At 49.3% G+C, this 12,544-nt stretch overlaps 1 protein-coding gene across 2 annotated transcripts in view; it reads right to left on the bottom strand.

Annotated features, from left to right (window-relative positions):
- The window catches only part of SFXN5 (sideroflexin 5), a 130,758-nt gene that overhangs the window by 45,151 nt on the left and 73,063 nt on the right, over window positions 1–12,544 (bottom strand). For both annotated transcript variants that reach the window (XM_078861577.1, XM_078861578.1), the window contains one exon: window positions 2,109–2,199. In XM_078861577.1, the coding sequence (XP_078717703.1) occupies window positions 2,109–2,199 (91 nt within the window). The remainder of the gene's footprint in view (window positions 1–2,108; window positions 2,200–12,544) is intronic.

The following is a 12,544-nucleotide window of genomic DNA, read 5'->3' as shown; positions in this document are numbered from 1 at the left end:
CCGCCATCTGGATGGCCTCCAGAGATGAAGTTAAAAGTTATTTCATTTGTGAATGCTGAATTTTATTTGTTGTTAGCCTTGTAATAATAAATTATATTTTTTCTTTAACTTTGTTTTCCTTTTGAAAATATTACTGGGGGCCTCACAGTACCTGTAGCCCAGGGGCCTACAAAATCTTAATCCGCCCCTGGCTGCCACCACTCGTGGGTGACTGGGATGGCAACGTCGAATGGGATCACAGAGATCACGTGGCTGCCCGGGGGTGCTCTGTGGGCCAATCAATGTTCAGCGAATGCTCTTTTCAATAAATTATGTTTTCATCGGCTAGACACGACTCCGTCACTCAATGCCACAGATGCCCCCCCCCCCACACCGCTCCCACCAGGGATTCAAATCAGTGTTCTCATTTGTACAGTTTTGATGACTACATTTGCTTACATGTGAATTAACATTTCATTTGCATAAATCATAACTAATCTCACACACAAAATTCCATGCTTGAATCATGAGCCTAAAAAAAACTTAGGGGAGGACCAGAACCAGTTGAAATATTCATCACCGATGTTGGCCATGAGTGGGAATTTAATTCGGGCTGCTAGGCTCATGGCACAGTGCGCTAACCACTGCACTACCGCTCCCCGTCCGATGGGAACGCACGCACGCAGACACAAAGACACTCCAGGAGCATACGCCGAGTAACTGGAGACTAGGAACGGCTGTGGCTAGCGAACTAAAGACGTTTGAGGTGACACAGAAACACGCGGTGACATCTTAAGGGGGTGAAATGAAATAATCCAACAAAAAAAAGACCCCGTTATTTATTTATTCATCTCTGTCCACCGCCCTCGCCCATGAACAAGGCCTCGTCACGCGAGGCAAGGGCAGAGCAGCTCATTAACCTTTAACGGGCCTGGTCTAAAGCCGATAATGAGGACGTTAATAGAAGTTTTAAGTCCTTATGCGCTTAATAATTAAACTGCCCTAGCTCGCTCGCAAATCTCCCTGGAAGCCTTTAATTGCCGCGCAACTCACGAGTCCTCCATTAATTAACGCCGCGCCAAAACTGAATAAGCTACCGAGTCTGGCGGCTATATGATACATTTATTTTAGAGAGCTCATTATAAAACCTTGGGTTGTTTTCTTTCTGCTCCGCAATGTTGGTGATTTTCTCAACTTTTTCTCTCAATTGTATTATTTTGCGACCACGTTTTCTTTTTTTTTTCGTGTGGAGGAATTTCTGCAATAGTTCTGCGTAATGCAAGTGCTGCTCACTGTTAATGAGTCTTCGCACTTTTTGTTCGCTAGATTTCCCATGAAACACCTAGCGACGATAATGCAGCTTAATCGAATAAAACAATGCATTTGTTCAAGTTGAGAAACTTTGTTTTCAAATAGAGAATAGTTTATCTTTCACGATCACCTTTCTCACGGAGATTTAGGCGTTTTCACAGTAGCCTCCTGATTACAAATGGCCGTGATCGGACACAGTCTGTCACGTGCACCCTAACTCAACTTAATCTTCATTCCATTTTTCAAAAATAACTTTTTAGGAAAAAATGTTAAGACACGCGCGTTCCTTTTTTTTTTTCAAACTCAAAGAACACTTTTGCAAGAACATGTACATATAATCGTATCCATCCCATACATTTGACAAAACAACGTAGATCCAAACAAACGACACTTATTTGAATAAAATATTTTGGCTCGCACGCACATTTCAGTGGCATTAGCCTCTCCCCGAACAACAACAGCAACAAGCACCAAAAAGAAAGGCCGATGTTGACACTGACGATGTCACCTGTTCAAGGTTTTTAACAGAAACGGAGGAAACTGTGGCTTCGTCACAAGGGCTGTAAAATAAAAGTGAAATTCAAAACAGCGGAATGTGGAAGGGGTGGATGTGGAGCGTCATGTAAGGTGTGTGTGTGGTGTTGCGGTTGGGGAAGGAGAGGGTGGGGTAGTTTGGGGGGGGGGTAGAAGTGGGGGGGGGGGGGGTATTAGTGGGGGGGGGGGGGGTAGAAGTGGGGGGAGGTAGAAGTGGCCGGGGGGGGGTATTAGTGGGGGGGGGGGGGGGGGGTGTGCGGTCGTTGTGGGTGTGAGAACTTTACCCACGGCAGGGAAGGGAATGAGGCGCTGGATGAGGAGACGGGTGGCCGGGCTGAAGCCACTGGCTCTCTGAATGAAGACGCTTAGTCCCACCTGCCGATTGCACACGAGCACACCACGCAAGACAACACCAAGTTCCCCCGTGTAGCCTATTAACAGGCTGCTGGAGCAAATGCTGCTAAGCGAGCACCTATGAAGGCCAGAAACCACGCCCGACCGCCTTTGTCTCCCCAGTGGCGATGTTTTTACACACCGTTCAGATAATCTTCACCGGTGTTGGTCGTGAGCGGGAATCGAACTCGGGTCGCCGGGTTCGTAGCGCAGGGCGCTAAACGCGACACTACCGCTCCCCACACAACCACACATCCCGCACAACCACACACGCACGTAGACACATGCACGCACAAACACTATGCTTACACATGCCGTCTAATATGTATAGGGGTAAAGCCGTGTAAGTGCCAACTTTAAAAAGTGACAAAATATAAGGATTTTTTTTTACTTAAAACAAAACGTAAGCGATTACTTCAGGCAAACATCATGTATAGTTCGTCGACCTATTTGATAAGGGAGAAATACTCATGAGATACCCATGGTATCGGACACACAAACACTTTTTTTTACTGCGCTGTGGTTTTGATGCTGCATTCCATTTCACGTATTCGTCAAACCTGATTTAATCCACTTACAAGTCATATTTTCTAAAACCTTTAAAATTATACCCAATTAGTGTTCTGTATTTTTTTGTCACAGTTTTCCTAATCTCTGAAACTGCTGCCAGATTACCGAAGAATGTTGTAAAGTAATTCTACCTGAAATGTCGACTCAATTCCCTCTTGGGCCTGGACAATTATGCCCACAATTCCTTCTCGTGAGGAAACGACAACAACAAAAACTGCGGATGGGCACATTTCTCTCCATTTTGTCAGTGTCTTGAGATTCACACGCGATTCGACAATTTGTAAAACTAAATTGGAGTGAATGTCAAACGTCATGGCTTGAAATTTGCCAAATTTGACAATGTCTCACCATTAAGGCTGCACAACATGGACATCAAGGGCCTTGTTATTTACATTTCATTTCCCGAGAAGCTCTTTTGTTCAACGGAGCAGTGTGCCTTTTGGCCAAAGAGCTAAAAGGTCGAATGCTTACGAGATGATCGATATATTTGCACACACAAAAAAGAAGTGAGGTCATTTTTTCGTATTTTTTCATTTTCCATATGTTCTAATGTATCTCTTTCAGCCAGATACGAGGTGTGCAGTCCAGCGGTGCAAGTAACATGCCGACTGGATGGACAGGAAGCTCTTGCGATGTCGAGAACGAGACGTCACCCCAATACACGGATCCGTCAGCTGGCTGCTGTTCTATTCACGTGAGCTGTGACCGGGAATCGAGCTTAGGTTTCGTAGCAGTGCATGAACCAAATTCACCCCCCCAGTTAACAAGGATGTGTATTTTAAAACTATCCTAACATTTATTGGGCGAAACTTGTTCTGGTGATATACAATTGAAAATGTTTCTGAACTCTAGTTGTGTATACTGTGTTTATCGTACACAAAGACAAAGATCCCCCATGTAGCCTAAACAGACAAATCGAGGCAAGTGCTGTTAGCGAGTAGCACACCTATAGCATACAAAGGGGGTGGGTGGCCAACACCATGCCCGGCCGCCTTTGTATCCCGAGTGGAGATGTTTGCACATCACACCAGGTACTCATTTGAGGCCGAGTCGACCTAGGAGAGGCCCAGGACCGGTTCAGATAATCGTCACTGGTGTTGGCCGTGAGCGTGAATTGAACCAGGGTCTACAGGTTCGTAGTGCAGCGCGCTAACCGCTACACTACTGCTCCCCACTTACACCCGCAGACACGCACACAAAAACAAACGCACACAAACGCAGGTGTGCATTCAGAGACCCCGTTTACGCGTCGTGTTTATTGAACCTCAAGCCTGCTTGCTGACACTCTTCGTGCAACCACAAAGCAGGATCATTAACAAACTTGAGAGCAGTCTATTTTCTACGGAGGCTCACCAATTTAGGCATAATTATACACATTTAATCATTACTGCTGCAGATAGCGGCCTGAAGTAATTTTAAAAGTTGGTCAATATGACATAATTAATGCACAATTGTGTTCATATCTCCCCTCTCATTGCGAGTGTTTTTTTTTTTATACAATAGCATATATAATTTTGTATTATAATGCAACACTTGCAAAAGGAAACTTCAACTCTATTGTAAAAATGCAAGCTATAATCGCGTTTAAACGCTCCACTTTAGTTTCGTGCAATTCAAATTGTAAAGCGATATCTCGTTAAGAGTTTTAAAATAATATAAAAAAGCGGGACAGAAATACACACCGGATTTCCACTTTAACTGCGAAACAGCAATTTTAGTTCAAGGAATAAAATAAAATATTTCAGAGCGTTATAATTAAAAGCTTATTTTAATAAAAAAATATTAATAAAAATAATAATAATAAAAACACACAAGATAATATTAGAGATGGTTGGTAGGGTACAATTATATTTTTTAATAACTTTTTTTTGCAGAAAAGTCAACAGTACAATTAAGGCGCGACAAATCGGCAATTGTGGCACTGCTGAGGAAGGAAAAAAAACGTGTTCTCGACAATTGCAGACGTGATAAAAAAAATCTAATTAGCGTTACGCATATGCAGCCAACCTATGAGCCACATTCTATCATTTGAAAAATTCTCAACAGTCAACTAAATAACTGCTTTGTGCCGAGTTAGACAAGAGTGGACAACAACTGTCCAGCTTACGATAAATTGACACTTTGAAACTTTGGATGAGCGTATATATTTTTTTTGCACTAATTTTTCCACTCGAAATGCCAAAATGAACTTTCATTTATGAGTTTCTCAAGAGCCGCCAGTCCCAATCACCCATGTCACGGAGTACAGCCATAAGCCAGTGATGAAAATTCCACATTTCTCTGGCAGTGACCGTTTCTTCAAACAGGGCAATTATTGACTTCTGCCAGGGCTTTGAACTCACGACATCACAAAGAGAAAACGCATTTTCTACGACTATGACACACACCTCTTAGTTGACCGCGGTGGACTGGAGGTGAGATGTGTATCACAACCGCGCAGTCAAACTCGTCAACCTGAGTTCAATTCCCGAACTCATAGGGAAGTGCAGGCAAAGTGGGGTGGGGGATTGCCACACCCACACTATTGCCTTGGGTCCTGGGACTCTGTCGGCCAGAGGCCAGATTACAAGCTCCCGGCACTGCGGCGCTCCGGGACAAGTTGGACACATCAAAGGGACACACTCCTGGGGCTCGAGCTTGGGCTCGCTGCTGCGTGGGGACAAACGCGTTAAGTAATATTACACCCCGGGCGACCCTCGAAAAGCCGGCAAATCTGCGCAAAGAGAGTGAATAGCAAACAAGCAAAAAGGGGATTAGACCACATAGCCCACATCACCTTCCACTCTACCGAGTCCTCCCCCACCACTACCACCACCACCCTCCGCCCTCCTTTCCAAACCTCCACGACCTCTCCACCCGAACTTACACCCCACAATGAGTCGCCCTCCTGATCTAACGTCCGGTGTCACTGCCCCCCCCCCCCCCCGAACCTGCAACTCCAATACGCCAACCCACACTGACCAGCATGGTGAAGTATGGTCATATAAGCAAAACGAAGCCCACCATGCCCCCTTTACCAAAAAGTGTCGGAAGGCCTTATTGCAATCGAAGTGACCAAGAGTTGTAAATTATCAAATGATTGTTAATGCTACTGTTAAACCCGCATTCTACGAATTATAGAACGTTCCAGAAAGTAAGACGCACCCCAAACTAAAGTTGTACAAATCTAGTCTAACACACAGAAGACAAAGATCCCACATGTAGCCTTTACAAACTGTTGAGGCAAGTGCTGTTCGCGAGCACCTATGAAGGCGAGAATGGTAAACGAGGGGGTGTGTGGCCAGCACCACGCCTAGCCGCCTTTGTCTCCCTCGTAGCGATGTTTTTATGCAATGCACCAGGCATTCATTTGAGGCTGAGTCGACCTAGGGAAGGCCCAGGACCAGTTTAGATAATCGTTACTGGTGTTGGCTATGAGCGGGAATCGAACCCGGGTTGCCAGGTTCGTAGCGAAGCGCGTTAACCGCTACATTAACTCTCCTCACACACACACATACACACACGGACACACACACCGACTTTAGATACACACACATGGAGTTACACACACATATCGACGTATACACATACAGCGACTCACACACACACACATCGACGCACACACACATGGACCTATGCACACACATCGACTCACACACACACACATAGACTTACACACACATACATGGACTCACACACACAAACACATAAAATTGAATTAACCTTAAGCGTTGTGTATTTTGATTGAAATCGCTAAATAAAATACTTAAAAGTTGACGGATGGGAAAAAGGAATAGCGCTTGCTCACCGCGGGGCTTACGGCGTGGTACCTGGCTAAATTTTTTAAACATACACCCCACGGTTTGCGAGCCAAATCCTTCGCAAGCGTGCGTCCACAGACAGACAGACAAAGATTGACGTTTATAGGTTAGAAGATGACGCACTCCCAACTTTTGCTTGAGAACACTGGGGGGAAATGCGGTTTTATCCACTTTCCAAACTCAGAAACAGAATCTTTATTTATCCTGGAGAAATCCGATGACCTACAAAGCTCTTTTCCACAGATGCCCAGAAGGGGTGGGGGTCAGAGAGATACAACAACAAACAATACGAAAAACGATACGATTTCAAAGTATAGGAAAATGTAAGCAAATCACTCAAATACTAAAATAAACTATTGCATTTTTGTTTTACCAGGTTAAGCTCAATAAACTATGAGTTATTTTTCAGAAGCAACCTGGCCGGAAATTATAGTACAACAGAGTGGATTTTGTGGAAATGTATTTAGAGTAGCCAAATAATCATCTGGTGTTGTCTTGCAAGCTGTCAGCTCGCAGGAGATGCCCCTTGTAACTCGTGGAGGCGTTGCACCCTCGAGTCGCGGATTGTAACCCTTAGCCCCTAACGGAATCGTTCCAACTGCTGGACGAAGGGTGGTTTTAACGAGTGTGAAACGTGCTCCGTTCTTCTTTTCGAACCCCGACAAGCCAAAAACGAAAAACGGCGAGCTTCCTTTCTATTTACGCTTACAGGCCCCGGAGGGTGAGGAGAGCACGTGGAGATGAGTCGCATTCGGAAGAGAGATCGGGTGCAAAATATACGGGACGGGGATTAATTACAATTAAAGACGAAATAAATAAATTGTCCACAGACATAATAACTGAATGCATACTGCAACAACCATGAAATGTAAGACCCCAAATCAATTTAAAAATGCAATAGGCGTTTGGTGGATAGACTCTAGTTTCTGGCATTAATCTGCGAAGAAATAATTGCGTTCATGATAGCCGAATACATTTAATTTGCCGAATGAAATTTGATCGAAATTGCAAGAGATGAAAGATGCAGGGCGCACACAACGTCGTTCGAGGCAGGGTTGTGTGCTGCACCAAATCACCCGAACAATGCCACCGCTATCACCCCAACCACCTCACCACCCCTGCACAACAACGCCACTGCACTCGCTCCAACCATCGCTGCACAAACTTCCTCCTCGCCCCCCCCCCAAACAACATGCCCCCTAACCCAACCCCCGCAGCTACCCAGGCCGTCCACGCTGTGGTCGGTCGCGTTAACGCCCAATTACCAGCCGAGTGGCACCGTGTCAGAGACGAGGCGGGGGACCCCATCCGCACTCGCTCAATCCGCTCTGACGGGGGGAGGGCACCTTCACGCTTCCGCAGCCTTTGAGGGGGGGGGGGGGTGCTGCTTTAGCGACTTAGCGGAGCGCTGGCCCCAAAGAAACGGCCCTTGTGCTCGGGGTGAATGCGCAGTGCTGCGTGCGCTTTCCTGTGCGTGTGTCTGTCCGTTTGCGTGCGTGTGTCTGTCCGTTTGCGTGCGTGTTTGGGAGAAGTATTGTCGCGGTTATCTTACTGCGCTACGAACCTGCTCACGGCCAACACCAGTGACGATTAACTGAACCGGTCATGGGCCTCCCCTAGGTCGACTCAGCCTCAAATGAGCACCAGGCACGGTGTTGTAAACGTCGCCACTGTGGACACAAAGGCGACCCGGCGTGGTGCTGGCCAACCATCCCCTCGTGTGCTGCAGCGGCCTTCATAGGTGCTCGGGTAACAGCACTTGGCCCAACAGTCTGTTAAGTCTATACGGGGGTTCTTTGTCTTTGTGTGTGTGTGTTTGGAAGCGTATGCAAATGCATCTTTATAAAGTGAGCGGTAGCATAGTGGTTAGCGCGATGCTCTATGAATCCGGCGACTCGAGTTCCATTCCTGCTCACGGCCAACACCACTGACAGTTACCTAAACCGGTCCTCAGCCTAGAGAGAGTCAAGTGAGGCTTTCTGGGGCAAAACAAACGTCATTATTGAGGTTAGCGAGCTTGGGCAGGACGCGTAACTAGAAGGGATGACGGCCGACGGGCACGGCTAACACCAGCGTCTTCCAAAGCAGGAAACGTGCACGGGCGGCAGTCCAATGTCGAGATGTAGCACAGAAAGAGCAGCTGTAGATGTGTCATTCTGGTTGTACCACGTGTTATTTGGCACGATGCTCGACGGAATATTCAGACTCCGAAGAAGCTGCCAGCGCATGGAGCGTAACGTCGGACATCGTGCCGAACAGCACGCGGCACGACCCTGAACACCCCCACGCAGCGGCGCCGGACGAATTGGCTGCGGCCACAGCTCAGCCGGAGACGGCAGCTTCTGGGGAGACCTCCATCCAGCAGTGGGCTGACTCTCACGGATCACGACGACGATCGATGTCGGACGGAGAACACGCGAGTGATTTCGCACGGGGAGCTCGTTAGCCATCGGGCCCGCATGCCGCCCGCCGCTCACCACGAGCCCCCTACCCCACCCCCCCCCCCCGGTTCACGCCTCCCCACCACCCCCTGGGCTGTCCCCATTGAGAGAGGCACTGCCTCAAGCAGGGAGGCTCCTACTCGCACATAATTGACGCAGCCGAACACAGGGGAGGGGGCGGGGGGGGGAGTTAATCGGGGCAGGATTCCCAGCCACGCTTGACCGCCTGTTCAGTGTGCGATTTTCGGATCGGCTCGGCTCGTCAGTGGAGGGGGGCGGTGGCGAGGTGGGGGAAATAGGGGGGCGGGCGGGCGGGCGGGCGAGCCTTCTGGTGCTAAGGAGAGGGGGAGAGCGTTGTGCGATAGGGGTCACAGTGGTAAGTGGCAGAATTCAGCTCACAAGATCCGACCTTAAACGGCTCTCGACGACGCTATCCGATTTGCCAGGCGCGCGCGCAGGTGTGGGCCGAGGCGAAAAAGCCGTGCCCACGGGCTCCGTGTGCCGAGACGCACTGAACGCTCTCCCTCGACAGTGCACGCACGCTCTCGCCTCCACAGCACAGGGGCACATTTTCAGCCGCGTCTGTCCAGATCGGTAAAACGCGATACACACCACATTCAATTCAGGATACCTCTCACTGTGGCAACTGCCCGATGGACTTGGCAACCGCTGGGCCAAGGCCGGCATGTGGTTGGAACCATTGGAGCATGTTTAGTGTATTCCCCACCTGCATTCTAGAGCAAAAGTTGTCGGCGAGTCTCATAATGTGTTCAGTTTGTGTGTGTGCATGTGTGTGTGCATGTGTGTGCATGTGTGTGCATGTGGGGAGCGGTAGTGTAGCGGTTAGCGCGCTGCGCTACGAATCTGGCGACCCGGGTTCGATTCCCGCTCATGGCAAACACCAGTGACGATTTTCTGAACCGGTCATGGGCCTCCCCTAGGTCGACTCAGCCTCAAATGAGTACTTGGTGCGGTGTGTAAATATCGCCGCTAGGGAGACAAAGGCGGTCGGGCGTGGTGCTGGCCACGCACTCCCTCGTGTACCGTTCCGGCCTTCATAGGTGCTCGCTAACAGCACTTGCCCCTACAGTCTGTTAAGGCTATACGGGAGATCTTTGACTTTGTGCATGTGCGTGGGGAGCGGCAGTTCAGCGATTAGCATGTTGCGCTACGAACCCAGCGACCAAAGTTCGATTCCCAGTCAAGGCAAACAACAGTGACGATGATCTGAACAGGTCTCGATTCTTCCCTAGGTCGACTGTGTACAAACATCGCCACTGGGGAGACAAAGGCGGGACACCACCACATCCAGGATGCCACTGTGGCCGTGGCTACGAGTAAACGTAACTTGGCAGATGTCGTCTGTGCCAAAGAGGCCGAGATTAAGAACATGAGCCGTGTAAACAGCACGTTTGACCCCGTTTCGTTTGTGACACGTCTAGCCGTGCCTCGGGACAGCACTCAACAGTGAGTGACTCAACCCGAAAGCATCAAACCACTTTACTCCAAGAGCACAAAGACAAATACACCCGTGTAGCCTTTCACGAACAATGGGACAAGTGCTGTGAAGAAAGCACCTACGAAGGCCGGCACGGCACACAAGGGGGGACACGGGTGGTTAACACCATGCTCGGCCACTTTTTTGTCTTCCCAGTGCTGATGTTTACACAATGCACCAGGTACTAGTGAAAGGCTGAGTTGACCGAGAAGGAAGTCCAGGGATAGGTTCAAACACTGCTTTTCACTGATGTTGGCCATAGCTAAAAATTTAAACCAGGACTTGCTGGGTTTGCGGCGCAGTGAGCTTAATCATTACAGTACAGCACACTTTACAAAAGCACAGAAACACACACAAACGGACACACACACGGACACACACAATAAAACAAGTACATACTCAAACAGACGTACCCATCGACAATTACACTCAGACACGCAGTAGTGTAATTTTACAAATGTGGTTCGTGAACGTTAACATCAGGCACACACACAGACACACAGACACACACAGGCACATACACACAAACGTACCAGACATGTGCACGATTGCTAGCTCATTAAAAGGAGATCGAACCTCGGCTATACAAGTGTCACACACAAGTCAGGTGTTTACTTTCAGAATAGTAGCTGGCCTACTTACAGCATCTCCATCGCGAGGTTACCCAGAATGCACCACATGCTTGTCAGACCTCGGAAGCTAAGTAGCCTTTGGGCCTGGGAAGTACAGGTTGTTACAGGCTGCATGGCTAGGCAGTAGGAAAGCCGATGGCAGGCAGCACAAAAAATATATTTTTGGACTGTACCTCGACGCTAATGCTTACGTAGGATCCTGCGTTAACCCCCACGATGGGCAAATTAGCGCGGTCCGAACAGAAAAACAGAACGCAAGACGCACACCCGCATGAAGCACCACACCCAGGTAGCCACCTGGGAGAAGGCAAAGCGAGCTGTCCGTGTGTCGTACCGCCCCTGTGTCGTATCGCGCGTCTGTGTCGTACTGCACGCGCGTCGTTCCGCACGGCGTCCAACAATTCGTTCCGCTCGCCGGAGAGCTCCAGCTGCACATGGAGCGAAAACCGTCCGACACGTACGTGTGTATCTACGTTGAACTTCTTTTGCACCGTACATAGCCAACCGTGCTACTCGGAGGTGCATGGAGGGGGGGGGGGGTGGGAGGCGAAGGACAACCAACTAAACACACACAAAAAGCGAGGAGGACAACGGGCCAAACGACGCGGTGCACAATCCGAGAAACGCACTGGAGCGCCACCGCAAAAAAACTTCCTCCGCAGTACGACCTTTTCTTTTGTGAAAACTAATTTTCTCTTCCGGCTGCCGCGTGGCTCCGGTTTAGATCCCCGACTCAAATCCCGGGGCTCATCGCCAAGCACGGCAAAGCGACCGAGGATTTTCAAATTCCGCTCGCCAGGTGCGATTCCCGAAGGTCGTGCGGGCGGGGGGGGGGGGGGGACCCCTGCCCGCCACGTGGACGTGGGAATTGAAAGCGTGGTGAACTCACCGAGAGGCGAGTAAAAAAAAAACGGGGGGCGCGTAGCCATTTCGGTTCCCGGCTGCGGGTGGAAAAAGATAGTGGCTGCGTTTCCTCGACGACGCAGCTGGGGCTGCCGACACACGGAGCTTAGCGGAGATTGGAGATGATTTGGATGTTGACACCCTTCGGCGTGACACGTCGCATCAACACCCTCGCCGGATGTCAAGGGCGACCGGGCGCTGCGGGGGGGGGTGGAGGCGTGGGGCCAGCCGAGATTAGCGGCGTGTGGCGCGCGCTTAGAGCAAGCGGTGCAAGACGGGGCGCTGTTATCACAGACGGCACCGCGCAAAATGTTCCATTTCCTTTCGGCATTCTCATGCTGAGGACCTAGTGCGTCGTGATCCGGCGACTTGATGATCTGTCACGATTCATGGGTCGCGGTACTTTCATTTTATATTTTTTTATACATTTTATCCGAACTAACTTTGTATGCGTTGTCTGTCGCGCCTGTTCACCGTTTGTAC

The sequence above is a fragment of the Lampetra fluviatilis genome, chromosome 12, assembly GCF_964198595.1.
Source record: "Lampetra fluviatilis chromosome 12, kcLamFluv1.1, whole genome shotgun sequence".
Classification (NCBI taxonomy): Eukaryota; Metazoa; Chordata; class Hyperoartia; order Petromyzontiformes; family Petromyzontidae; genus Lampetra; species Lampetra fluviatilis.
This window is presented reverse-complemented; position numbering and strand designations above follow the sequence as displayed.